Here is a 24,306-nt window from a genome sequence, read left to right as displayed (position 1 = left end):
AATTATGTGTCAGTAAGGGGGGCCCGTCTAGAACCCAAACTCGCGCGCCAGCTCCAGCTCCTCCGCGGACGGGCCGCTGTGCTCGCCGGCGTGGCCGGGCAACTGCCCCCCAGCCTGCCCGATCGGCGTGTACAGCTCGTCGTCCGACACAAACAGCTCGCCGCCGGGCAGAGGATCCTGCTCCGGCTCCTGATCCTGATCCCGATCCTGATTCTGCTCCTGCTGGGCGTGCCCCGTCTCCCCCCTCATCAGCTGCCGCTTGTAGTTGCGCACCTCCGTGCTGCCCATGGCGCGGCTCAGCACCGGGATGAAGTCCCTGAACTTGTACTGCGGGTAGATGTCGTGGCCCCAGGACTGGTAGATGTGCAGCAGACGCGTGAGGTTGTCGAAATGGTGCGATCTCGTGTACTCGTCGCGTCGTCTGTCTGCGGCGCGTTTGTGGTGGAACCTGTACTTTTTGAGCGATCTGTGCAGCGCAGGCAGGCCGCGCGGCCCCAGAAGCAGCTCGTCGGTCAGCTTGTGCACCGTGCGCCGTTTTTTCGGCAGCTCGGGCTCGTCCTGGTGGTGCAATCCCAGTAACTCTTCGTTTGTGAGGGACATGAGACTCGAAAAATAAAAATACAATAAATGCTAAATAATTGTAAATAAATGGTAACTAAATGTATATCCCCGTACACAGGGCCTGTGCTCCGGCCCGTGGCGACGTTGGTGGGGCAGCTGGCCGGCGTCTTCCCCAAGTAGCAGCCTCGATACACCGGACTGTCGGCGGCTGGGTCCCCGACACGCTCGGCCCAGCTGCTGCGTGTGTCACCGTTGGCAGGCCGTTTTGCGTCGAGCGACGTGGGTGCTGTAGAAATAGACGAAAAATAATAACTTGAAATTTGCGTCGAAAAACTGTCGTTATATGAACCTCAAAACACTAATTGTTCTGGCATTGGCGGCCGCCGCTAACGCGGAGCTCCAAATAGGCATCACCCACAGAGTGCCACCGGAAGAGTGCACACAGAAAACCACCTCTGGCGACATTGTCAAGATGCATTACACGGGGAGACTGTACGACACACAGGAGGTGTTCGACTCGTCCGTTGAGCGCGGCCAGCCACTGAGGTTTATGCTCGGCGTGGGGCACGTGATCAAGGGCTGGGACCAGGGACTCATGGACATGTGTGTGGGCGAGAAGCGGCGGCTCACCATTCCTCCAGAGCTGGCGTATGGCAAGCGCGGGGCCGGAGCCGTAATTCCTCCCGATGCCACTTTGGTTTTTGACACGGAGCTTCTGGAGATTGTGTCGTCGCACGACGAGTTATGAGGGCTGCTGCGGCTGGCTTTTCTTTAAGTAGGAATGTAAAGGATCGACTCGTGCTCGTTTGGACAGGCCCACGCGGTACCGTGGTTGCGCCGGAATGGCGATGGGTTTGGCCAGATGGGGGAGTGTTTTTTTAAATGAGTTGGGTGGGTGGACTTGTGTGGATTGTGGAACAGCCGTGGGGATGGGCGACGGCGCGCGCGCGACGGGCGGGTTTGAGGGCTCGGTAGAGGGCTCGAAAGAGGACTGCGAGTCCACTGTGATGTGCGGGTTGTCTTGTGCGGCAGAGGGTTCGAGAGACTGTGCGTAGTGGGTCCCGTTTTGTGACTCTTGAGCCTGACTGCGTCTGGCGGCCTCGAGCCCGATGTTGTCCTCGCTGAGCTCGTTCTCGCTGTCTGTGGAGTTTGTGACCTCGAGCTCGTCGTCGAAGCTCTGGCCCTCGGAGCTGACAAGCGAGATGACCTCCGTGCAAGGGCGAAGCCGTTTGCGTGGGCGCACGCTCGCGGCGAGGGCCAAGAGACCGGATTCATGGGCGACTTCCATGACGCGTAGAAATCGACGCGACGGCAGGGAAAAGAAAAAACGGATAGGAAATTACAGACGTACAGCAGGCTAAGCTTCAGTATTAATTAAAATTAATCCGGCTACACACCTACCAACTTGATATTCTTCCAAGCATAAATAAATTAATACAAAACGGACTATCAGAAGTAGAACAGTCCAGTTCCACCTGGCACGGGATTATATAATGAGTCTAGCAAATGGAAGCGCATATTGTACCGAGTAGTTGACAAAACTTTGTGCTTAGAAGAGAGCCAAAGCAGCAGCAAGACCGGCTCCGAGAGCAACGGAACCGTAGGTGTTCACTGCAGCACCGGCAGTGGAGACCGATGAGGACTCGGAAGAGTTGTTAGCAGCTTGAACGGAAGCGACAGCAGCGAGAGCGACAATAACCTTAGAGAATTGCATTTCGATTAATTAATATGATGAGAATCCACAAGTGGGAATTGGCTCTATTTATATCTCGCCACCTCATATAGGGGATCATCCAGAAAATTTTTCATACACGATACCGAATTCGAGGACTTTCTACTTTCGGAAATTACATGAAGCAGAAATTTCTAGCAAACAATAGCCCAACACGGTGAACAATTCCTGCGCTTATAACTCTATGCTTGCTGCTATTATTGTGGAGCTTGCGATAACAACCGCACAGTCGTGTCAAGGAGTTGCTCATTTCAGTTTTGCCCGCTGCTAAAAATAGCCAAGCCTCCGAACAGAGCCTTCTTCACTTCCCCTTTCGGGGTAGTTGCAATTTTGCAGCACGCCATTCCTTCCTTTCTGGGATTTAAACCCAGATTCTAGATCCACACTGGCCAGTGAAGCCTCCTTTCGCACCGTGTTCAGGCACCCTTTTTTGCCTGCAGATCGTGGGGCGCGTTTGTGTCCTGAAGATCATTTCACCACCAACACGCACTGCCACGCTCGTGATGGCAAGTACTTGCGCAGTGTTTCACCTGCAAGCCGTTGGCCGAACGGTGCAATTTCGTACAAGAGCTTCCCAGCTGGAAGCACGTGATGTGCACCCTAAGACCCTGTGCAGTGCCTTTGGCTTGCCCCCAATTTGCACCTCGCATGCGCTAAAACAGCGCACGCCACCGCAAAAGAGCGTTTCTTGCCGGGCGCCGAGCCTCGTCTAATTGCCAACGTGCTGCTTATGTAAGAAATTGAAAAAAATAAAAAATAAAAAATCATTTTAGTCACCATGTCCAAAGCTATTGCACAGCAGGCCCATTTGGCCTCCACCGTGCTCAAAACGCTCTCGGACGAGCAGCGCTCGCTCGCGCTGTACCAGATCAAGCAGGGGCTCGAGGCCGCCAAGGAGGATATCCTGGCCGCCAACAGAAAGGACATGGAGCTCGCCGAGACAAACAAGCTGTCGGCGTCGTTGATTAAGCGGCTCGACCTGTCCAAGAACGGCAAGTTCGACTCAATGTGCGATGGCGTGCTGGACGTTTCCAATCTGGAAGACCCGCTCAACAGGGTCACTCTCGCGACAGAGCTCGACGACGGGCTCACGTTGACCCGGCTGACCTGTCCCGTGGGCGTTCTGCTGATCATTTTCGAGAGCCGGCCGGAGGTGATTGCGAATATCACCGCGCTGGCCATCAAGTCGGGCAATGCGGCGATCTTGAAGGGCGGCAAGGAGTCTCTGCACACGTTCCAGGCGATGGCCAAGGTGATCAATAAGGTTCTGGAGGACACTGCTGTTCCACAGAATGCGATCCAGCTGATCAGCACGCGCGAGGAGGTTGGCGACCTGCTCAAACAAGACAAATATATCGACTTGGTGATTCCACGCGGCTCGAACGAGCTGGTGAGAAACATCAAAGAAAACACCAAGATTCCTGTGCTGGGCCACGCGGACGGGATCTGCTCGATCTACGTGGACAAGGCTGCAGATCTTGCGAAGGCGTGCCGGATCATTGTGGACGCGAAAACGAACTATCCTGCGGGCTGCAATGCCGTGGAGACGGTGCTCTTCCATTCGCAGCTCGTGCAAGATGGTAGCCACGAAAAAGTGTTGCAGGCGCTGCGCGAGGCTGGCGTGACGTGCCATTTATCGTCGGAGCTGTTCAAGGATCAGCCGCAGAGCGTGCTGGCGCAGGAGTCTGATTTTTCGCGCGAGTTCCTGTCGCTGGACGTGGCCGTCAAGAGCGTTGCAACCGTCGAGGAGGCCATTTTGCACATCAACGAGCACTCTTCGAAACACACGGACTGTATTGTGACGGAGGACAAGGCGACGGCCGAGAAGTTTCTTGCTGGGATTGACTCGGCAGGCGTGTACTGGAACTGCTCGACCCGGTTTGCTGACGGGTTCCGGTACGGGTTCGGCACAGAGGTTGGCATTTCGACCAACAAGATCCACGCGCGCGGCCCTGTCGGGCTCGAGGGGCTTGTGTGCTACTACTACCAGCTGCGCGGCAACGGCCAGGTGGCCGGCGACTACAAGGGCGCGGGCGGCACGCGTGTGTTCAAGCACAAGAAATTAAATATATAATTGTATTTTACTTTATTTAATTTTATTTTCGACCCGTCGGTGCAGGAAGGCAATCAAAAAATAAATCCTGTCATTTCATAACAGTTTATTTCTTATGGAAGGCGACTACGACGTTATTGTGCTCGGCACGGGCCTGACAGAGTGCATTCTGTCTGGTCTGCTCTCAATTGACGGCAAGAAAGTGCTCCACATCGACAAGCAGGACTACTACGGCGGCGAGAGCGCCTCGCTGAACCTGACCCAGCTGTACTCCAAGTTCAAGCCCAGCAAGCCGTACAGCGACCAGTTCGGCAAGGACCGCGACTGGTGCGTGGACCTGATCCCGAAGTTCCTCATGTCCAACGGCGAGCTCACCAACATCCTCGTCCACACCGATGTCACCCGGTACATGGAATTCAAGCAAATTTCGGGCTCGTACGTGTACAGAGGCGGCCGGATCGCAAAGGTGCCTTCGAACCAGACGGAGGCGATTTCGTCGCCGCTGATGGGCTTTTTCGAGAAGAGAAGAATGAAGAACTTCCTCGAGTTTATCATCAAGTACAAGGAAGACGAGGTTTCGACGCACGGCGGCGTCGATCTGGACAAAATCACCATGGACGAGCTGTACAACAAGTACGGGCTTGAGCGGGGGACTAAGGACTTCATTGGCCACGCCATGGCGCTGTGGTCGAACGACGACTACCTGTTTCAGCCGGCCAGAGAGACGTACGACAGAATCGTCCTGTATCTGGGCTCTGTTGCCAGATACGGCAAGTCGCCATACATCTACCCGCTGTACGGGCTCGGCGAGCTGCCGCAGGGCTTTGCCAGACTCTCGGCGATCTACGGCGGCACGTTCATGCTGGACACGCCGATCGAGGAGGTGTTGTACGAGGACGGCAAGTTTGCCGGTGTCAAGACCAAAGAGGGCGTGGCCAAGGCGCCGGTGGTGATCGCCGACCCCACGTACTTCCCTGAAAAAGTCAGGAGCACCGGCCAGAAGGTGATCAGGGCCATGTGCATTCTGGACCACCCTATCCCCAACACGTCGGACGCAGACTCGGCGCAGATCATCATCCCGCAAAACCAGGTGGGCAGGAAAAACGACATCTACATCGCGACCATCTCGTCGGCCCACAACATCTGCGCCAGGGGCTACTATCTGGCCATCATCTCGACGATCATCGAGACCGATAAACCCCACTTGGAGCTGGAGCCCGCCTTCAAGGTGATCGGCGCCACCAAGGACGTGCTCATGGGCATTGCCGAGCTGTACGAGCCCATCGATGACGGCTCCAAGGACCACATCTACATCTCCAGGTCGTACGATCCGTCGTCCCATTTCGAGTCCACGACAGACGACGTCAAGGACATATACAAGCGGGTCACGGGCCACGATCTGGTGCTAAAAAAACGCGCCACCGTCGAGGAGGAGGCCGAGCTTGCGGGACTGAGCTAGCAGGTAGAATTAAAATATTTTTTTTCCTTATCATGTCGCTGTACTCGTTCTCCACCCCCACGTTGCAGACACTGCGCAAGTTCCGCATTTCGAGCGCGCGCAGCAACACAATGCAGGCACAGGTGTACATGATCGACCCGCAGTCGTACGAGGTGCTGTACGAGGAGCCGGACGACAAGATCGAGTCGATCGACGCGCTGCTCGAGGAGCTGCCCGACAACTCGCCGCGGTTCGTGGTGCTCAGCTACTCCAAGACGCTGGACGACGGCCGGCTGAGCAACCCGCTCGTGCTCGTGTACCACCGGCCGCTGACAGCAAAGCAGGACGCCAAGATGCTGTACGCGGGGTGTCTGGAGCAGTTCAAGGGCGAGGTGAGCGCGAACCGGTTTGTGGAGGTGGCTGACGAGGAGGACTGGGACGAGCTGAGGGCGGAGGTGGAGTAGTCGCGCGCCGCCACAGGCCGACCGACGGACGGCCAAAGAGAGCGTCCTGCAACCAACGTCTGCCAGGGCTCCAGCCCTGGCTCTGTGTCACGTGCGCGCGGGTAGATAATTTTCAGCACCAAAAAATTTTTACTCAAACTATTCTATCAACATGGGTCGTATGCACAGCAAAGTGGGTAGCCGTTTGCCCAATACACGCCTTTGATTCGGGCTGCAGCGGTGCAAGCTGCGCAGCACCAATCCTATGCCATGTATTGGATAAGTATCGAATACTAACCGTCCAGGGAAAAGGAATTTCTTCCTCCGCCATTCCATACTCGAGAAACGTTCCATCCTGGTTCAAGCTCTCGTCCGAGGATGTTGTTGAGCAGATCATCAAGTACGCCAGAAAGGGTCTGACTCCTTCTCAGATCGGTGTCATTCTGAGAGACGCCCACGGAGTCAACCAGGCCAAGGTGATCACCGGTAACAAGATCCTGAGAATTCTCAAGTCCAACGGTCTTGCTCCAGAGATCCCAGAGGACCTGTACTACCTGATCAAGAAGGCTGTTTCCGTGAGAAAGCACTTGGAGAGAAACAGAAAGGACAAGGACTCCAAGTTCAGACTGATTCTGATCGAGTCCAGAATCCACAGACTCGCCAGATACTACAGAACCGTTGCTGTGCTGCCACCAACCTGGAAATACGAGTCTGCCACTGCTTCTGCCCTGGTCAACTAGGCAGTGTTTAGTAATAAAGTCACTTATTAGAGTATGCGTAGTTATTCCTGCGGTTGTGCCACGCTGAACTGCTCGTGCCCCCACGCAAACGCCACCGCGAGCCCGTCCTGCAGCTCCAGCTCGTCCACCTCCCGCGTCAGGTCGTCCAGCAACGCAATCCGCAACCCCTCAGCGGTGACTTTCTCTCTGCCCGCTTCGGCCTCGCCGCTCTCGGCCGTCTCCTCGGCCTCCTCGAACGATGGCACCGGCACGTCTGCATCCGTCTGCGACAGCTCGACGGGCTCGCTGTGCAGCAGCAGCCCGCCCGCGCTGTTCAGCATCTCCGCCAGCCGCAGTTTGAGCTCCCCCACCCCGGCGCCAGCCGGCACGCTCACAAACACCGTCAGGCCCTGTCTTTTCGCCTTCACCGTGATCATGTGCAAAATCGCTGGCTAGCTTTTTTTAGTAAATTAACTTTTTTTTTCCCTCTTGTTTTAGGCCAAATTAATGAGTTCGACCTCGGATGCTCCTTCCGCCACCTCTTCGGCCGCCAACGTGGCCGGAAACTTCATAGGAAGCAAGCCGTCCACGGTGCTGTTCTTCATAGCGCTGTGCGTGGGCGTGATCATCGCCGTTCTGTTCATATTCTTCACCTTCCGATACCTTGTGCGGTCCCGCTTTGGGCTGTACAGCTCGGCGCCGCAGTTTGCGCGCAACCCGTTCTACATGGGCCCCACGGGACGCGCGTCCATGAACGGCCTCCAGCCGTACTTTGAGCACGACATCGCCCTCAACCTCGCGGGCCACCGCCATCTGCACGGGTACCGTCCCCGTCGCCGCGAGGGGTACTCGCGCAAGCGCAAGCTCACGCAGGAGGAGGTGGACGACCTGTTCCCGCTGAAGACGTACGCCAAGTGGCTCAACGGCGGCCAGGAGGACGTCATCAACAGGAACGAGGGCGTTCTGGTGTACGAGGAGGACGCGGGCCATGGGGACACCGCGCAGGAGCAGGACGACTTCCACGACGCAATGTCGTCGCCGCCGGAGGAGGTCGATCTCGCCGACCAGAGCAAAACAGACAACATCGAGCTCAGCGAGACCGTTCCTGCTACAGCCTCGTCCGCCGACGCCGCACAGGACCTCCACTTCACCTCCGGCATGTGCGCGATCTGTCTCGACAACCTGCTGGACGACGACGAGGTCCGCGGGCTGATCTGCGGTCACGTGTTCCACGCCGACTGCGTCGACCCCTGGCTCGTGAACCGGCGCGGCTGCTGTCCGATGTGCAAGCGCGACTTCTTCATGCGCGACCAGACCCGCTCGCGCCACACCGCCGAGGCCCAGGGCGACCGCAGTCTCGACAGCATCTTCAACGACGCGGAGTCCGTGAGCGACCTGTTCTTCCCGCGTTCCACCAAGTTCAAGGCACAGACGCTGCTGGCGTCGCTGCAGCTCGTGCGCAACGGCGAGTACGCGAGCGAGGGCCCGACGTCGGCCGCCACGGCGCCGCCCACCGGCCCGGTCGAGGAGGCGACCCCAATGCACAACAGCGACTTCGACCGGCCGCCCATGCCGGAGCTGCGCTCGCTGCAGTCGTCCATCATGGAGATCGTCAACGAGAGACCGTTCCACCCGGACGACCTGCGCGACATCGACACGCTCGCGTTCCAGACGGTCAACGACAAGTTCACGCTGCTGTCGGCGGTCTTCTGGCGCATCATGGGCATCCGCAAAGAGGATCTGTACTACCACTACGTGCTGGTGTTCTACGAGCGCAACCGCAGCGCACGGCTCAGCTCGCGGCCCGGTGGCGAGCCCGAGCAGATGGTGTGACTACGATTCTCTATTCATTTCTGTTCCATCATCTAATTAAACGTGCGATCACTCATTCACCGACAATTTTTCAGCTCCGGCCACCAGCTCGTCCTCGTCATCTTCCACTGGCAGCACGTTGAACGACGACTGTTTCGGACCGTCTGTCTTGGCCTTCTGCTTGGTGTCTGGCTCCTTCGACTCGCGCGGCTTGCGCTCCTTGTTCAGCGCAGACCCACGCAGGTTCTCCCAGTCCACGTCCGGCTCCGGCTTCTTTGGCTTGCTGCGCAGAACGCCCTCGCTCCTCTTGCGAATGCCCTCCGCCACGCTGTCTCTGGCAACACCCCAGTCCGGCTCCGGCCCACGCTCTCTTCTAGGCGCCCGCTCCGCACGCTCCACGCGCACGGGCTCGCCGCTCCTGATGGCGCCCCAATCTGGCTCCGGCCCACGGGCCCGTGGCTCTCTGCGAGGTCCCAGCCGCTCGCGCCGAGGCTCGGGAACAGCAGCGCCCTCTCTAACGGCGGTCCAGTCCGGCTCCGGTGCCGGCTCTCTGCGAGACGGCAGCCGTTCTCTTCTGCCCTCACGCACCACAGGCGTGTTTCTGACGGCCCCCCAGTCCGGCTCCGGCGCCCGCTCGCGCATCCTGTCGCCTCTGAAGTCTCCGCCGCGCTGCTCGCGCTGCTCGCTGCGTGGGCCGTCCCGCATCGTGCCCCAGTCGACGTCTCCACGCAACTGGCGGCCTCCACGGCCCCCAAACGGCTCCTTTGTGGGAGCAGCCACGCTGACGTACGCAACACGGCCGCCCAGGTTCTGTCCCGATAGCTTTAATGCCTCTTCCAAAGTCCTCCTGTTCTTGAACGTAATGAACGCAAATCCTCTGAGCGCCCCCGTGTGCTGGTCCTTTGGAGCGTAGAAATCGACAATCTCGTCAAACGGGTCCTCAATGCGCAAGTTGTCGGCGAAAAACGCCTGGATCTCGTCCTCCTGCGCGTCTCTCGGCAGGTTGCTCACTCTGGCGGTGTATGGCGCGCGGTCCGGGATCGGATACTCGGCTCTCTCGTAGTCCCTGTCGCTTCCTCCGCCCCTGCTTCCCGACGGCTTGCCGCTGACGGGCACCTCCAGCGTGTTCATGTCGAACTCCTCGTCCGCCCACGAGCCGCCAAAGCTCTCGTCCGCCAGGAACGAGCCCAGGTCCATCTTAACTTTGTTCTTAGGAGGCATGCTATACTGATTGAATATTGGAAAGTATAAAAAATTTTCATGATTTTTTCCACTGCACACGTCTATCGGCGCGTCGCCCCGGTCTTTTTCCCCAGAAAGCAACCTTGGCTACACGTCTTGCCAAATGAACTGTTGTGTCGTTCTGGCTCTTGTGCTTCTGCCGTGGCCTGTGCTGGGCGTGCTGCTGGGCGTGCGCGTGTCTGTCCGCGGCATTGGCCTGTCACCGGCCCCGTTCTCCCTGCTGCTACCACTAGCAATATACGGGCTCAGTGTGCGCGTACGGGGCCTGAGCGTCGCTGTCGGCCACATTGCGCTTGCATGCGGCTGTTCGCGGCCATTTTTCAAAATATACCTCGGCTCCTTGGCGGTCAATCGAGCACAAACAACCACCAAAAAGTCACCACCGTCCCGAGACAAGGCCACAGGCCTGTCGTTTTGGCAGATCGCGCTAGATCTCGTGCTCTGGTGGGTCCCAGAGACACTGCTAAGCATCGACGAGTTCTCCATAGATCAAATGCACGTTGCTTCGGCCTGCGTACGATTTTCAAGGGGGCGTGTCTACAGACTGTCGATGGTAATTTCGAACATGGAATACGCCGACTCAAGATTTAACGTGGGGGTGTCGGACATTGACTTCAGTGGGGTCATGCATATAGAACAGGGCAAGTTGCATGCCAGCGGTAATCTCGTCGCAGGAGCCGTCACATTCTCGCCAAACGCGCCGGTGCCAGTTGTCGCCGTCTCTGCGGTCAAGGTGCTCGTTCAGGGGAAGTCGTGGCATGCATCCGCGCACGGTCTCCACGCAAAGGACGTTCTCGATATTCCCCACCTTACTTACTCGCACAGCCCAGCGGACGGCACGCGGCTCGAAATGCCCGCAATCGACGCCGACATCTCCCTGCCGCTCGTGTTTGCGCTGCTCTCTCTGTTTGTGCCGCCTAAATCTTCCTCCCCGAGTTCTTCCTCCAGCCAGGGGGCCTGGCCCTCAGTCACCGTCGCCAACAGCACTATTGTGCTCCATCTGGCCAGTTTCGACCTTCGCGTGCACAGCCAAGATCTTTCTTTTTCTGCCACCGCTGCTACCGTCGGCGACGTGCGGCTGGAGATTGTGCGGCATGGGCGGTGGACGCGGCTGCTGAGCGTCCAGAATGTGGCAGCGGACGGCGGCATAGATGTCCGCGTCGCGTTTGCCAAGCTTTCTCTGCCCCACGGGTTCCTCATCTACGAGCTGTTTGATAGCGCCTCCAATACGGCCAAAAGCCTCCAGCAGCACGTGCATACGCTGCGCACAGGCAGCGACGAGCTGGTCATTGCACCCCGCGCACGACCGCCGGTGCATTTGAGCGACATACGTGTCCGCGCCGGGCTCGTGGCGGTGTGTTTTGAGAACGACCCGTTTGAAACCGAGCTCGGCATGATATACCAGCTCGGCAGGGTCGAGCAGCGGTCACGGCTGCAGAAGTGGGGGCTGCTGGAGGGCGGCGAGTTTTTGGATGCGCTCAACGAGCACATTTCCTCGTCGTGGATCCGGCTCGTGCGCGAGTACCGTACAAAACTCGCAGCTACCGTCGAGCGCAACGGGCAATTTCTAGAAGGCCGCCGCCAGCCCGCCGCCACGGGCGCGCCCGTCATGTCCCTGTACTTGGAGGAGGTGGATATAAACGTCGGCCCCCCACACATGGACGAGTCGCTTCCTGCCTACATCGAGCGCGTGGGCAAGGGCATGCCGCGTGACACGCAGTACACGACGCTGCTGCCGGCGTATGTGGACCTTTCCGTGGGGCAGGTGCGCGCACACCTGCTGGAACTGCCGCTGCCGTTGGCGTGGGTACCGTGGGGCAAGAATACGGCAGGTCTGCGTGTATGTGGCAACGTGGTGCTGCTGGAACAACTGGGCGGCGACTGGCGGTGGTGCGACGTGGAGGTGGAGGCAGACAAGTCTGTGCGTGTTCCGCGCACCATGGCCGCCATGAAAACGCTTGCAGAGCTCACAGCCACCGTGCTGACCGACCACCCCGTGATGCTTACGTGGGGGGCCTCGATCCAGCCGGTCCTGCGCCAGCTGTCGCTCTGTTTCGACAGTTTCAGCAAGCCCAGGGTCGACCCGAGCCCGAAACTCGGCATCTGGGACAAGCTGCGCCTCATTGCACACGGCCATGTCGACCTCGTGTGGGCCACCGACGCCGGGCTGCAAATCAACATCAAAGGCTCGATGGACCCGTACGAGCTGCACGGGGCCGCGGCTGGGTTCTCGTTTGTGTTCCGCAAGAACGTGCGGCTGGAGCTGAACGACCCACGCAACGCACCGGACGACTTTGCCGTTGTGCGGGCGAGCGAAACAATGTTTGGAGTGCCTGACCATTTGACTACCCTGCCTTGTTGGTGTAGTGCAGACCCGGTGTATCTTGGCCACAAACTGGAAAAGTCCCTCTCCACCTCCACTTTCGGCTACTACCTCAACGAACGCCTTTTTTCGCCACTGCCCCCACGCACATCGTTCAAGCAGGCTGTTTCTCTCGGCGGCGAGGTCGAGTTCAAGCTGTCGTTCAAGTTCGAGCGCTCCCAAAATAAAGCCACCCCACATTATGCCGTCCACATGGCGCTGCCCCCACGCTCTCCCAACCACGACTCCTACGCAGGCTTCCGCACAAACACAATTCACATGGGCATCCACCTGACAACAAGATCGTCCGCCAACTCTGTGCACGTGACCCCGGTCACGTTCTCCTATTTCACGAAGTGGTTCACGCTCTTCAGCAGCGGCGTGTCGCTGCCCATCCGCAACGGCCCGCTTTTTGGCACCGCTCTGGAGTCGGTCAAGTTCGCGTCGCATCTTGCGTCCTTTTCGTACAACTTCGCCGTCCACCCGCTGTACATTTTCCACGGCTACCGTCTCGACCTGGACGATCCAGAAAACAGGTGTGCTATTGGCTTCAAAGCCAAGATGGAGGATCTGCGCTTGCAGCTGCACCAGCGCAAAAAGCCGATGGTGCTCAAGAACGAAAATCTCAACAAGCAGGTGAAGTTGATGCAGATGAGGTTCGACACTGGCGAGGTTCGATTTTGCAACGTGGACGTGCGCGTGGTGGCTGCTGAGGAGCAGAAGGCGGGCAGCGACGAGTTCACTCCCGCTGCCGAGCCGTGGTTCGACCGCCAGGACTTCGAGGAGCACGGCATGGAGTCTCTGGGGGCCGTTTCCGTAGAGTATTTGCATTTATTCCACTGCGAGGAAATGGCATATTTTCTGGACCACGACTCGGCCAAGTTCCGCAACATTGTCGAGGCATCGCGTCCGCTGGCAAAGTGGAACTGCGCCGTGCGCAACCGCGTGTTTCAGTACCTACAGCGGCTCGAATTCCGGCACTCGTACTCGTACTACCGCAGCTACCAGGCGTACCGCACCGCGCGGGCGTCGCAGGCGCAGGGGCGGGCCAAAACGGCTGTGCACGACGACGTGAGCTTTGCAGACCGCAGCCTGCGCATCGACACCTTTGAGAGTGATTTGCGCGCCGTGGAACATTCGGCGCGGAGGCTGGTCACGTGCGACGACTTTGCGGTGAAAATCAGCGAGCCGCAGATCCAGCTCATCGAAAACGACGCGGCGGACTATTTTGTGCTTTTGAGCACGCCGCAGATCGACGTGAGCGTCGTCAGCGTGAACGACGGCAGCAAGCTGGACGACGTGGGCTCGCGGCCGCTGGCGACGCGGTTCGGGTCGGTTTTGAAGGATACAGATATCTTCCTGATCGATCGGTCTGTCGACCCCAAAGGTGCGATAGTCTACGGCGCCAGTCCGCACTGGCCGCTGTTCCTGGCCGACCCGCCCGCAAAGTACAAGGTCCTGGCGCGGACGGCGATGGTGCTGCGGTTCGACCGCACGAGCAGTCTCGGCGGCGACGATCGACGCAACGTGCTGATGTTCAACATGGCCCGGCTAGAGACGCGGCTCGACTCGGCGCAGGCGCGCGCCCTGTACTCGCTCGTCGCGACGCTGCTGCTGTACTCCGAGCCGCGGTCCAAGGAGCTGAACGCCGCGGTCCAGGAATTGGCCATGGTGGCCGACTCCAGCGACCTGGACGCCGTGTTCGCGCAAGTTGCCGACGTGTCGCGCAAGCTGGCGTACTTGCCCGAGCCGTCGCCGCTGCGCAGCCGGCTGCTGGTCGAGCTGTACACGCGGATGCGTTTTCTGGTGAACGGCGGCGGGCTGCGGGACGACGAGCTGGAGTGGGTTCTACAGGTGGGGAGGATCAAGATGGACATGGTGGAGGCAAGCCGGCCGTTTCTGCAGCTGGAGATCGCGCAAGGCACGTTCAACAGGATCGAGCTGGCCAACGGGGCCACGACAAACAGGGTGCTGGTCGGCACGCTACGGGCAAGAAACATGGCCGGGGCCTATTTCCCGCAGCTACTCTCGGGCGTCGAATCGACGCACATGTTTGAGATTTCGTGGACTATGGACCGCCCGGTGGGGGGCATTCGCGTGGTGAAGCGGGTGGATATAAAAAGCTCTCCAATCAAACTGGGGCTGGAGGAGACCGTCGGACAGCGGGTTTTGGAGTACTTTGTGGGGGAGCAGCAGGACGGGCAGCAGCAGCAGGAAGAGCACGTTGACGCGTCCTCCTCGAAGCTCATGATCAGCCGCGCCGGCCGGTATTACTGGTTCCAGTCGATCCACATGGAGCCGGTCGCGCTGGTCGTTTCTGTGCGCGGGAAGGGTCTGAGAAAGCTGCTGAATGTGACGGACTTTGAGCTGCTGTTGCCCGCCCTGGACATCGTCAACAGGCTGTGGGGAATCGGCGACCTGGCGAATTATCTGAAAAAATACATTTTGCAGACATTAATGGTGCATTTTGGCAAGATAATAAGACACAAGATGAAAAAGCACTAGCCGAAATGCACCTGGACATGGCGTTTTTTCTGGTCGGGCTCGCTCGGCGTCGTGGGCGTGCCCTTTCTCTTGCGCTCTTTCTTGGCCGACGAGTCGAAACTGTCGATGGCGAGCTTGCTGGAGTCGAAGCCGGGCACGCCGTTGATCGAGCTCTTCTCGAACGAAAGAAGCGGCTTCAGCTGCTCCAGCGGATACTGCTTGAGCTGGACGTCGCCGAGGTCCGGGTTGTCTGGCCGGAAGACGATCGGCGAGAGCGTTCGCTCGGTGGGGATGGCGCGTTTGCCCGGCAGGTCGGCGACGTGGTTTTTGTACGACTTGCGCAGCTTGACGCCTTTGGAGCCGTCCGGGTTGACCCTGGCGAGCGACTGCGCGATGGGACGAAGCCCGTACAGCCGGATGACGTCTGTGTCGAAGGAGGGCCGCACGGGCTCGTACGTTGTGTCCTGGTCGATAAAATAATGCATGGCGACGATCGACGAGAGCGGCCGCACTCGAGGTCTATCTCCTTTGGGGGGCGGCCACGTGACCCGCCCTAGGGCTAGAAAATTTTTCAAAGTAAAATAAAATACTCTCTACGATAATCTTTTCACCAACCATGGCTGCATCGCTCCCACACCCAAAGATCGTCAAGAAGCACACCAAGAAGTTCAAGAGACACCACTCGGACAGATACCACAGAGTGGCCGAGAACTGGAGAAAACAGAAGGGTATCGACTCCTGTGTCAGAAGAAGATTCAGAGGCACCATCAGAGAGCCAAAGATCGGTTATGGATCCAACAAGAAGACCAGACACATGATGCCTTCGGGCCACAAGGCTTTCCTGGTGAAGAACGTCAAGGACCTGGAGTGTCTGATCATGCACACCAAGACCTACGCTGCTGAAATTGCCCACAACGTGTCTGCTAAGAACAGAGTCGAGATCCTGGCTCGTGCCAAGGCCATCGGCGTGAAGGTGACCAACCCTAAGGGCCGTCTGAGTCTTGAGGCATAGGTAGAGTAATACACGAGAAGAGATTTAGTAGAGCTGGCGTTGCCATTTTTTTTGGAGCCCGTATTATTTTTTTAATTCATAAATATTTTCCCATGTCTCACGGGGATCCCAACACGTTTGGCGCGGCCAATTACCGCGCCAGCAACGACCTTGTCGACCTTGTCGACCTGGACAGCGTGGACGACCCGTTCCGCGACCCTGCGCCAGAGCCTGCCAGCTCTGCCGCCGCGTTTGCCAACGTGGCAAACGACTACGACGCGGCCGGGCCCCTGCACGACAACCCGTTCGACTCGGACGTTCTGAGCGACTACGAGAGCGACAACTACGGGCCCGCAGGCTCCAGCGGCGGCCTGCGCTCTGTGGTCGGCCAGATACGCACCAAAATGGGCAGAACCGCGTACGACAACGTGGACGACTCGCACGAGCCGTCGCGCAGCACGCCGCCGCCGGAACCAGCCACCGACACGGCCAACGTGTTCGACATCCGCCGGTACTTCCGCAAGCACAACAACACCGACGACACGAGCCCGCGCACGATCTACATCAACGACCCGCAGACAAACGCACGGCTCGGCTACTACGACAACCACATCAGCACCACCAAGTACAACTTCGTCACGTTTGTGCCCAAGTTCCTGTTCGAGCAGTTCTCCAAGTACGCGAACCTGTTTTTCCTGTTCACGTCGGTGATCCAGCAGGTCCCGTCCGTGTCTCCGACCAACAGGTACACCACGATCGGCACGCTGATGGTGGTGCTGCTTGTTTCGGCCGTCAAGGAGATCACCGAGGACATCAAGCGCAACTCGTCCGACAACGAGCTGAACCGGTCCAAAATCGAGGTTCTGGACCTCCGAACGGGCCAGTACGTGATGAAAAAATGGATCAACGTCAAAGTCGGCGACATCGTCAAGGTGAACAGCGAGGAGCCGTTTCCCGCGGACCTGATCCTGCTGAGCTCGTCCGAGCCGGAAGGGCTGTGCTACATCGAGACGGCGAACCTGGACGGCGAAACGAACCTGAAAATCAAGCAGTCTCGCGAGGAGACCGCCGGGCTGATGTCGCCGCAGCAGCTGGTCCAATGCCAGGGCAAAATCCTCAGCGAGCGGCCCAACAGCAGTCTGTACACGTACGAGGGTACGCTGTACCTGAACGGGCGCGAGATCCCGCTGAGCCCGGACCAGCTGCTTCTGCGCGGCGCCAGTCTGCGCAACACGGTCTGGATCCAGGGAATCGTGGTGTTCACGGGCCACGAGACGAAGCTGATGCGCAACGCGACGGCGGCGCCGATCAAGAAGACCGACGTCGAGCGGATCATCAATCTGCAGGTGATTGCGCTGTTTGGCATTCTGCTGGTGTTGTCGGTGGTCTCGTCGCTCGGCGACATTCTCAACATCGCCTTCATGAAAAACCATCTGGGCTACCTCTATCTGGAAGGAACGAGCAAGGTGAAGCTGTTTTTCGCCGACATCCTGACGTACTGGGTGCTTTTCTCGAACCTCGTGCCGATCTCGCTGTTTGTCACCGTTGAGATCATCAAGTACTACCAGGCGTATCTGATTGCCTCGGACCTGGACATGTACTACGAGCCGACGGACTCGCCGACGGTGGTGCGCACGTCGTCGCTCGTCGAGGAGCTCGGCCAGATCGAGTACATTTTCAGCGACAAAACAGGCACGTTGACCAGAAACATCATGGAGTTCAAGACGTGTTCCATTGGCGGCCGCTGCTACATCGGCCAGATCCCGGAGGACGCCCAGGCCAGCGTCCAGGGCGGCATCGAAATCGGCTACCACACTTTTGAGCAGCTGCAGGTCGACCGCAAACAGCACAGAAACAGAAAAGTGATCGACGAGTTCCTCACGCTGCTGGCTGCGTGCCACACGGTGATCCCAGAAATCAAGGGCGACAGCATCAAGTACCAGGCCGCATCGCCCGACGAGGGAGCCCTGGTCGAGGGCGCGGCGATGCTGGGCTACAAGTTCACCGTGCGCAGGCCGTCGAGCATCAGCATGGAGGTCGACGGCCAGGTGCTCACGTACGAGCTGCTCAACATCTGCGAGTTCAACTCCTCGAGGAAGAGAATGAGCGCCATTTTCCGGTGTCCCGACGGCAAGATCAGACTGTATGTGAAGGGCGCCGACACGGTGATTTTCGCGCGGCTTGCGGACAACAACGAGTTTCTCGAGGCCACCACAAAACACCTGGAGGAATTTGCCGTGGAAGGTCTGCGGACGCTCTGTATTGCCGCGAGAGTGGTTCCGGAGCAGGAGTACCAGGAATGGAGCCAGATCTACAACAAGGCGTCGACGAGTCTGGAGAACCGGTCTGAGAAGCTGGACAGTGCTGCGGAATTGATAGAAAAGGATCTGTTTCTGCTGGGCGCAACGGCGATCGAGGACAAGCTGCAGGACGGCGTTCCCGAGACGATCCAGGTCTTGCAGGAGGCCGGCATCAAGGTGTGGGTGTTGACAGGCGACCGGCAGGAGACGGCGATCAACATTGGCATGAGCTGCAAGCTGCTGAGCGAGGACATGAACCTGCTGATAGTGAACGAGGAGAGCAAGCGCGACACGAAGCAGAATCTACTGGACAAGGTGGAGATCCTGCGCAGCAACCAGCTGTCGCAGGACGACATCAACTCGCTGGCGCTGGTGATCGACGGCAAGTCGCTGGGCTTTGCTCTGGAGGCCGATCTCGAGGATCTGCTGCTGGAAATCGCTGTTCTGTGCAAGGCGGTGATCTGCTGCCGTGTGTCGCCGTTGCAGAAGGCGCTGGTGGTGCGGCTCGTGAAGCGCAAGAAGCGCGCGCTGCTGCTGGCGGTCGGCGACGGCGCCAACGACGTGTCGATGATCCAGGCCGCGCACGTCGGCGTCGGCATCAGCGGCATGGAAGGCATGCAGGCCGCACGCAGCGCAGACTTTGCGATCGGCCAGTTCAAGTACCTCAAGAAGCTGCTGCTCGTGCACGGCTCGTGGTCGTACCAGCGGCTGTCGCTGGCGATTCTGTACTCGTTCTACAAGAACATCGTGTTCTACATGACGCAGTTCTGGTACGTCTTCAGCAACGGGTTCAGCGGCCAGTCGATGGTGGAGTCGTGGACGCTGACGCTGTACAACGTGATTTTCCTTGTGCTTCCGCCGCTCGTGATCGGCATCTTCGACCAGTACATCACGGCCAACATGTTGAACCAGTATCCACAGCTATACAAAATCGGCCAGGCGGGCCACTTCTTCAACGTGGAGATTTTCTGGTCGTGGGCCGTCAACGGCTTCTACCACAGTGCCATCATCTACATCGCGCTCATCAACATCTTCAAGTACGGCAACCAGCTCGCCGACGGCACGACGATGGACCACTGGGGGTTCGGCATTGCGATCTACACCGCGTGTCTGGTGACCGCTCTGGGCAAAGCGGCCCTTATTTCGTCTCAATGGACCAAGTTCACGCTGGTGGCCATTCCCGGCTCGCTCGCGCTCCTGTTTGTGGTTCTGCCCGTGTACGCCAGCGTCGCGCCCCACGTCGGCGTCTCCAAGGAGTACTGGGGCGTTGTGCCAAAGATCTTCGGCTCGCTCGTCTATTGGATGACTATCATAATCGTGCCTGTGCTGTGTCTGCTCCGCGATCTGCTGTGGAAATACTACAAGCGCACATGGAACCCGGAGTTCTACCACAAGGTGCAGAAAATCCAAAAGTACCAGATCCAGGACCACAAGCCGCGGTTCTCCTCGTTCCAGAAAACCATCCGCAAGGTCAGACAGGTGCACCGCATGCGCAAGCAGCGCGGGTTTGCGTTTTCGCAGGACGAGGGCCAGGAAAACATCATCCGCAAGTACGACACCACGAAACGGCGCGGCACGTACGGCGAGCTCGACTAGACGGACAGGTTGCGCTGTTTGCACAGCTCCTGTGCCTCTCTTAGCTGTGCGCTCTGTTTCGTCTTGGCGGTGACCGTGTCGAGCGACTTGATCGCCGCAACCAGCGCTGTCGTGTCGAGCGGCTGCCGACGGCCCGTGCGCGGCACGTGAACCGTCCCGGCGTCCACGGCGTACCCGAGCCGCCGCAGAAGCAGAGCCACGTCCTCGCGCTCGTCGATCGTCCGCACGGTGGCCAGGTCGACCGTTTTGTACGGCTCGAGACTCAGTTGCAAGATCCGCGTCCGCATCTGTGTCTCGAGGTCGCGGAACACCTCCGGCGCCAGCTCGTGCGTCTCCTTGGCGAGTTTGGCCACCGTCTGGGAAAAACTCGTCGGCTGGCAGGTCTGGTAGCTCTGGATCAGCTGGCAGCACGCGGGACTCACAAAGCCGCCGTATTTTAGCAGATTGGCGTCCTTTTTCAGCCCGACAAGCACCAGGTTGACCGTGTACGCTGCGACGAGGCTCTGGATGGCCGGCAGTGTTCTGCACACCGGCAGCTTGAACAGAATCTGGAACTGTCTGTGTGCTTCCTGGTACCTGCCCATGTTCATGAGCGACATGGCGAGCGCGTGGTACGCGTCGAACACGTCGTCTCTGCGCAGCTTGAGCGGGTCGATCGCCATGTGCCGCGCAAACAGCGGCTCCAGACTTGCTATTTCGCGGTAGCACCGGCGAGAGTACAGGTGCTCGAGGGTGATATGATGTAAATAATAAAATGTTGCATTCAGAGATGCTGTGTCGCCCACGCGGCGCACAACCTCCACAAGAACGGTGCCGGCCTCTGGCGCCGTCTTGGTGTATCCTTCAAGCAAGGCGTAGAAGGCGGTCAGAACGGGTCTGTTGCCGAATACGACCAGCAGATCCAGTTCACGCAGCAGCTGAGCGATCGCCGCAACAACCTGTCCCCGGTGCGGCCGCCACGTCTCGTCCTGCTCGGCCAGCACGCCGCTCTGCAGCATCGCGGCCAGCAGCGCAGTCTTCTGCAACGCTGAGTGGGCCGTGTGTATGCGCTCCAGCACGGCGGCCGGCTCGTTCTCAACCACGTACTCCTGTGCAAGCCTGTACGTGCGTCTCCACAGCTCGTCGACGTTGACGGCGGGGTCGTTTTCGTGCGGCAGCGAATCAAGGGTGCCTGTGTACATGACTGGAGAATTCGATAATTTGATTATTTAATTATTCAATTTGATTATTTAATTATTTAATTATCTGATATTTAATTATCTGATTTAATTTATATTTTTTTATTTTGATCTTTCATGCTGCTTCTGGACGGCGCGCTAGGAACAGAACTTGAAAAGCGCGGAGTCGACGTCTCGGGCGGGCTGTGGTCCGGCCGCGCCGTGCTCGACTCCGCAGACACCGTCAAGGAGATCCATCTCGACTACATGCGCAGCGGCGCCAACATCGTACTGACGGCAACGTACCAGCTATGCGACGCCAACATCAAGCAAAACCACCAGGACCCGGCCGCCGTGTATGCCCGGGCCGTGGGACTCTGTGCGCAGGCACGCCGTGAGTACGACGTTGGCGCCGGCGTGAAGATCGCCGGCTCCATAGGGCCCTACGGAGCATATCTTGCCGACGGGTCTGAGTACACGGGGAACTACGGCTCTGTGACGGACGCACAGCTGCGCGCGTTCCACGAGGGCCGGTTCCGTTTTCTCGCCCAGTCCCCGGACGTGGACGTTCTAGCATTCGAAACCATCCCGTCGTTCCAGGAAATAAGGGTTCTGGCAGAGCTGGCCAGCACACAGGATAAACCGTGGTATCTGAGTCTCAGCGTGCGCGAGACGGCCCTCGTCGACGGCACGCCGCTCGCGCAGATCGTCGGCTGGCTCGACAGCCACTACGATCGCAACCTCCTCGCCGTCGGCGCCAACTGCTGTGGTGTAAGGGTGGCTCTGCCAGTGGTGGAAGAGCTCGATCGGCGGCTCTCGGACTCCCAGAACCTGCGGAACGCACGCATCGTGCTGTATCCGAACTCCGGCGAGGTGTACGACGGCGCGACGAAGACGTGGTCGGGCGAGCCGGGCCATTTTGTCGACGCCGTGAGACAGTGTCTGCAGTACAAGCGCGTGGGCATTGTGGGCGGGTGCTGTCGCACGGGGCCAGCAGATATCCGCCAGCTGCGGACGCTCATTGACGAGTCGCGGTCGCACTGAATGCATTTGTGTCTAACGAACTTGAAATTGACGTCTCTTAAATTTTATATACTCAGAGCTCGTCTCTTAGGCCCCCGGTCTGCGGCAGCTCGTCCGGGTAGATTTTGCAGTCGAAGTCCCAGTTGAGCATCTTGGCCGCCTCGCAGGCCGACTTGGTCCACGCGAAGCCGTACACAATTGGCGATCTCTTCACAAACATATGGGCCGCACCTGCAAAGACAGCAAGGAACAGCACAATAGCCACGGATCTTCTCTTTTTCAGAACGGCTGAGTAGATCACCTCAAACGACTGGCCCAGCGTCAGAATGCCAAAGTAGAGCGCAGGCAGGTAGTGGTGCAGAAACAGCTGTCTGTCCATCAGGAAAGAAGGATAGTAGTGAATGAACCAGCCAAGAAGAAATTGCAATGTGTTGAGAGAGTAGTTGAAAACAACAGGGCTTTCCGGAAGCGGGTAGCCCAGCTGCCATCTCACAACGTGGAAGACGACGAAAAGGCCGAACGGAACAAACAAGAACGACGACAGCCACCACACAATAGGGTTTCCAAGCAGGTACACCTGTCTGTCGCCCTGTTTCCAGTACGAGATGCCGCGCTGCAGAAGCGGCCACGACTCCGGTCTCGACTCGAACGCGTGCGGCGCCTTGAGGCCCCTGTTGATCTTCCACATTCTGCTGTGCAGCTCGGCCATTTTTTGCAGGAAAGAGAGCTCCTTGTACGAGACCTTCTCTGCGGTGTCGGGGTCCAGGAACCGGTTCTCGTTCTGCTCAATGTACCAGTACGACAGCGGCCTGATGCCCTGGCCCGCGCACGTGACCTCCTGCTGCTCGAAGCCCCATTTGGGCAGCTTGGTCTCGTGCGAGAACAGGTAGCAGCCGGTCATGGCGTGTCTGAGTCTGAATATGGTGTCAATGGCCTTGACGGTCTCCTGTGCTTTCCCGGCAACAGACTCGTCTTTCACGATCTCGACGATGAAGTCGTCGTTCGGGTCGCCTTCAAAGCCCTCGTAGCCGTAGCAGGAGGCCTCGTTCTGCCAGTCGATCTCAGAGACAGACGGACGGATATCGTGCGAGTGCAGTCTTCTGTGTGTCAGCACGTGCTTCAGTCTGATCTTGGTTCCGTCGATGAGCGGCTCGAACGCAGTTGGCTCCTCGGTGGCATTGTACAGCTCGACAAGCCACTTGTTGTTGTCGTCCAGGTGCGGATACAGCGTGATCTGCTGTTGGCCCGAGCCTCCCTCGTACAGATGGTTGTGGGAGTGCAGGTATCCGCCGTTGGTGTTCACGTGTCTCAGGGTGACGACAGAGCCGATACCAACGTCTGCGAGGGTGGTTTTAGGGACAGTGGTGTCTTTGAACGAGGTTCTGAACGCAGACGACAGGAACGCGGCGCCGTCGCCCTCGTAGGGCAGCAACGAGAGATGGACGGCAAACGCGGCCAGGTAGATGATGGCTGGGAGGCCAAGCAGCACCACCAGCTTGGTGACTGTCTGAGAGGCGATGTTTTTGGCCGACAGCGTGAGGTCTCCGACGGTGAACCAGAACTTGATGGCGCAGCAGACGCCCACCCACGCAACGGTGAAGAAGCCGACCCACTTGGAGGACGAGGCGAGGCCCAGACTGACGCCGGCCAGCACCAGGGATTTCCACCAGTTGAGAGTGAACGGAGTCTCGATGTTGAGCTTGGAGCTGGCGTAGACGGCGGCGGCAATGAAGAAGAGCAGCGGCGAGTCGAGCAGAACAAACCGCGAGATGGTGGCATTGGCGCTCTCGAGCACCAACAACGAAGACGTCAGGAACGACACGAGCGGCTTGCAGCCGGTGGTTCTGAGAGTCAAGTACATGAGGACCACGGTGCCGACGCTCAGAAAGGCGCTCAGCTGTCTCATGAGGACGTACGGCACGTCGTCGGGGAACTTGTCGCCGATTTCGGCGAACTCGAACTTGCCATTAAATCCCCCAAGCGCACCCACTGCCGCAAATAACAGCTTGGCCAGAGGAGGATGGACGTCCATGAAAAAGCGGCCCAGAATGTATTTTCTCGCGAATCCGCCGAAATGCACCTCGTCAAACACCACCGAGTCGGGGAAGTCGAGGCTGCGGAGCCGGATCACGGCGCTGAACAAGGCCAACAGCACAACGAGCCCCGTCTCCTTGCCCGAGGAAACACGACGATTAGCCATTGTCTGTGGCGCCAGCGTCGTCGATAAGTATCTGCGGACAGGGCCCGGTTGCAAAGGGAGTTCTGTGGTGGAATCCGCCGTAGACGGAGCCAACTTGACGGATTTCTTTGCCATGATGAAAACAAGACACGAAAAAAAATAGCGAGCTTAGAGAAAAATATTCATTTTTTAGTTGTTTTTTTTTTTATTTTTT

The 24,306-nt window shown here is 58.5% G+C and overlaps 19 protein-coding genes across 19 annotated transcripts; 11 read left to right on the top strand and 8 right to left on the bottom strand.

Annotated features, from left to right (window-relative positions):
* Positions 1-27: 27 nt before the first annotated feature.
* Positions 28-600, bottom strand: KL928_004857 (uncharacterized protein; the record flags this gene model as incomplete). Its single annotated transcript, XM_043205601.1, has 1 exon — positions 28-600. One exon carries the CDS (start codon positions 598-600, stop codon positions 28-30), a length of 573 nt encoding a protein of 190 aa, XP_043057852.1.
* A 59-nt stretch (positions 601-659) lies between these two features.
* On the top strand, positions 660-1,309 carry KL928_004856 (uncharacterized protein; the record flags this gene model as incomplete). The annotated part of the gene is made up of 2 exons (XM_043205600.1): positions 660-840; positions 969-1,309. 2 exons carry the CDS (start codon positions 660-662, stop codon positions 1,307-1,309), a joined length of 522 nt encoding a protein of 173 aa, XP_043057851.1.
* A 23-nt stretch (positions 1,310-1,332) lies between these two features.
* Positions 1,333-1,849, bottom strand: KL928_004855 (uncharacterized protein; the record flags this gene model as incomplete). Its single annotated transcript, XM_043205599.1, has 2 exons — positions 1,333-1,356; positions 1,514-1,849. The coding sequence occupies 2 exons, from the start codon at positions 1,847-1,849 to the stop codon at positions 1,333-1,335; spliced, it is 360 nt and encodes a 119-aa protein (XP_043057850.1).
* A 1,222-nt stretch (positions 1,850-3,071) lies between these two features.
* KL928_004854 (uncharacterized protein) lies at positions 3,072-4,367 on the top strand (the record flags this gene model as incomplete). Its single annotated transcript, XM_043205598.1, has 1 exon — positions 3,072-4,367. The coding sequence occupies one exon, from the start codon at positions 3,072-3,074 to the stop codon at positions 4,365-4,367; it is 1,296 nt and encodes a 431-aa protein (XP_043057849.1).
* Positions 4,368-4,461: 94 nt separating this feature from the next.
* Positions 4,462-5,805, top strand: KL928_004853 (uncharacterized protein; the record flags this gene model as incomplete). The annotated part of the gene is made up of 1 exon (XM_043205597.1): positions 4,462-5,805. The coding sequence occupies one exon, from the start codon at positions 4,462-4,464 to the stop codon at positions 5,803-5,805; it is 1,344 nt and encodes a 447-aa protein (XP_043057848.1).
* Positions 5,806-5,915: 110 nt separating this feature from the next.
* KL928_004852 (uncharacterized protein) lies at positions 5,916-6,967 on the top strand (the record flags this gene model as incomplete). The annotated part of the gene is made up of 2 exons (XM_043205596.1): positions 5,916-6,247; positions 6,475-6,967. 2 exons carry the CDS (start codon positions 5,916-5,918, stop codon positions 6,965-6,967), a joined length of 825 nt encoding a protein of 274 aa, XP_043057847.1.
* A 41-nt stretch (positions 6,968-7,008) lies between these two features.
* KL928_004851 (uncharacterized protein) lies at positions 7,009-7,551 on the bottom strand (the record flags this gene model as incomplete). The annotated part of the gene is made up of 2 exons (XM_043205595.1): positions 7,009-7,308; positions 7,465-7,551. The coding sequence occupies 2 exons, from the start codon at positions 7,549-7,551 to the stop codon at positions 7,009-7,011; spliced, it is 387 nt and encodes a 128-aa protein (XP_043057846.1).
* Positions 7,552-7,672: 121 nt separating this feature from the next.
* Positions 7,673-8,779, top strand: KL928_004850 (uncharacterized protein; the record flags this gene model as incomplete). Its single annotated transcript, XM_043205594.1, has 2 exons — positions 7,673-8,188; positions 8,261-8,779. The coding sequence occupies 2 exons, from the start codon at positions 7,673-7,675 to the stop codon at positions 8,777-8,779; spliced, it is 1,035 nt and encodes a 344-aa protein (XP_043057845.1).
* Positions 8,780-8,827: 48 nt separating this feature from the next.
* On the bottom strand, positions 8,828-9,979 carry KL928_004849 (uncharacterized protein; the record flags this gene model as incomplete). Its single annotated transcript, XM_043205592.1, has 1 exon — positions 8,828-9,979. The coding sequence occupies one exon, from the start codon at positions 9,977-9,979 to the stop codon at positions 8,828-8,830; it is 1,152 nt and encodes a 383-aa protein (XP_043057844.1).
* A 108-nt stretch (positions 9,980-10,087) lies between these two features.
* On the bottom strand, positions 10,088-10,486 carry KL928_004848 (uncharacterized protein; the record flags this gene model as incomplete). The annotated part of the gene is made up of 1 exon (XM_043205591.1): positions 10,088-10,486. One exon carries the CDS (start codon positions 10,484-10,486, stop codon positions 10,088-10,090), a length of 399 nt encoding a protein of 132 aa, XP_043057843.1.
* Positions 10,487-10,565: 79 nt separating this feature from the next.
* KL928_004847 (uncharacterized protein) lies at positions 10,566-14,867 on the top strand (the record flags this gene model as incomplete). The annotated part of the gene is made up of 1 exon (XM_043205590.1): positions 10,566-14,867. One exon carries the CDS (start codon positions 10,566-10,568, stop codon positions 14,865-14,867), a length of 4,302 nt encoding a protein of 1,433 aa, XP_043057842.1.
* A 17-nt stretch (positions 14,868-14,884) lies between these two features.
* On the top strand, positions 14,885-15,403 carry KL928_004846 (uncharacterized protein; the record flags this gene model as incomplete). The annotated part of the gene is made up of 1 exon (XM_043205589.1): positions 14,885-15,403. The coding sequence occupies one exon, from the start codon at positions 14,885-14,887 to the stop codon at positions 15,401-15,403; it is 519 nt and encodes a 172-aa protein (XP_043057841.1).
* Positions 15,404-15,462: 59 nt separating this feature from the next.
* On the top strand, positions 15,463-15,858 carry KL928_004845 (uncharacterized protein; the record flags this gene model as incomplete). The annotated part of the gene is made up of 1 exon (XM_043205588.1): positions 15,463-15,858. One exon carries the CDS (start codon positions 15,463-15,465, stop codon positions 15,856-15,858), a length of 396 nt encoding a protein of 131 aa, XP_043057840.1.
* Positions 15,859-15,950: 92 nt separating this feature from the next.
* Positions 15,951-17,386, top strand: KL928_004844 (uncharacterized protein; the record flags this gene model as incomplete). The annotated part of the gene is made up of 2 exons (XM_043205587.1): positions 15,951-16,220; positions 16,295-17,386. 2 exons carry the CDS (start codon positions 15,951-15,953, stop codon positions 17,384-17,386), a joined length of 1,362 nt encoding a protein of 453 aa, XP_043057839.1.
* A 46-nt stretch (positions 17,387-17,432) lies between these two features.
* Positions 17,433-18,366, top strand: KL928_004843 (uncharacterized protein; the record flags this gene model as incomplete). The annotated part of the gene is made up of 2 exons (XM_043205586.1): positions 17,433-18,181; positions 18,342-18,366. 2 exons carry the CDS (start codon positions 17,433-17,435, stop codon positions 18,364-18,366), a joined length of 774 nt encoding a protein of 257 aa, XP_043057838.1.
* Positions 18,367-18,440: 74 nt separating this feature from the next.
* KL928_004842 (uncharacterized protein) lies at positions 18,441-19,039 on the bottom strand (the record flags this gene model as incomplete). Its single annotated transcript, XM_043205585.1, has 2 exons — positions 18,441-18,959; positions 19,031-19,039. The coding sequence occupies 2 exons, from the start codon at positions 19,037-19,039 to the stop codon at positions 18,441-18,443; spliced, it is 528 nt and encodes a 175-aa protein (XP_043057837.1).
* A 19-nt stretch (positions 19,040-19,058) lies between these two features.
* KL928_004841 (uncharacterized protein) lies at positions 19,059-20,914 on the bottom strand (the record flags this gene model as incomplete). Its single annotated transcript, XM_043205584.1, has 2 exons — positions 19,059-20,553; positions 20,694-20,914. The coding sequence occupies 2 exons, from the start codon at positions 20,912-20,914 to the stop codon at positions 19,059-19,061; spliced, it is 1,716 nt and encodes a 571-aa protein (XP_043057836.1).
* A 114-nt stretch (positions 20,915-21,028) lies between these two features.
* Positions 21,029-21,934, top strand: KL928_004840 (uncharacterized protein; the record flags this gene model as incomplete). The annotated part of the gene is made up of 1 exon (XM_043205583.1): positions 21,029-21,934. The coding sequence occupies one exon, from the start codon at positions 21,029-21,031 to the stop codon at positions 21,932-21,934; it is 906 nt and encodes a 301-aa protein (XP_043057835.1).
* A 52-nt stretch (positions 21,935-21,986) lies between these two features.
* KL928_004839 (uncharacterized protein) lies at positions 21,987-24,227 on the bottom strand (the record flags this gene model as incomplete). The annotated part of the gene is made up of 1 exon (XM_043205581.1): positions 21,987-24,227. One exon carries the CDS (start codon positions 24,225-24,227, stop codon positions 21,987-21,989), a length of 2,241 nt encoding a protein of 746 aa, XP_043057834.1.
* Positions 24,228-24,306: the final 79 nt, after the last annotated feature.

This window comes from Ogataea angusta (genome assembly GCF_019207475.1).
Source record: "Ogataea angusta isolate 61-244 chromosome Unknown 61-244_NODE_11_length_350522_cov_89.849751, whole genome shotgun sequence".
In the NCBI taxonomy this organism is placed as follows: Eukaryota; Fungi; Ascomycota; class Pichiomycetes; order Pichiales; family Pichiaceae; genus Ogataea; species Ogataea angusta.
This window is presented reverse-complemented; position numbering and strand designations above follow the sequence as displayed.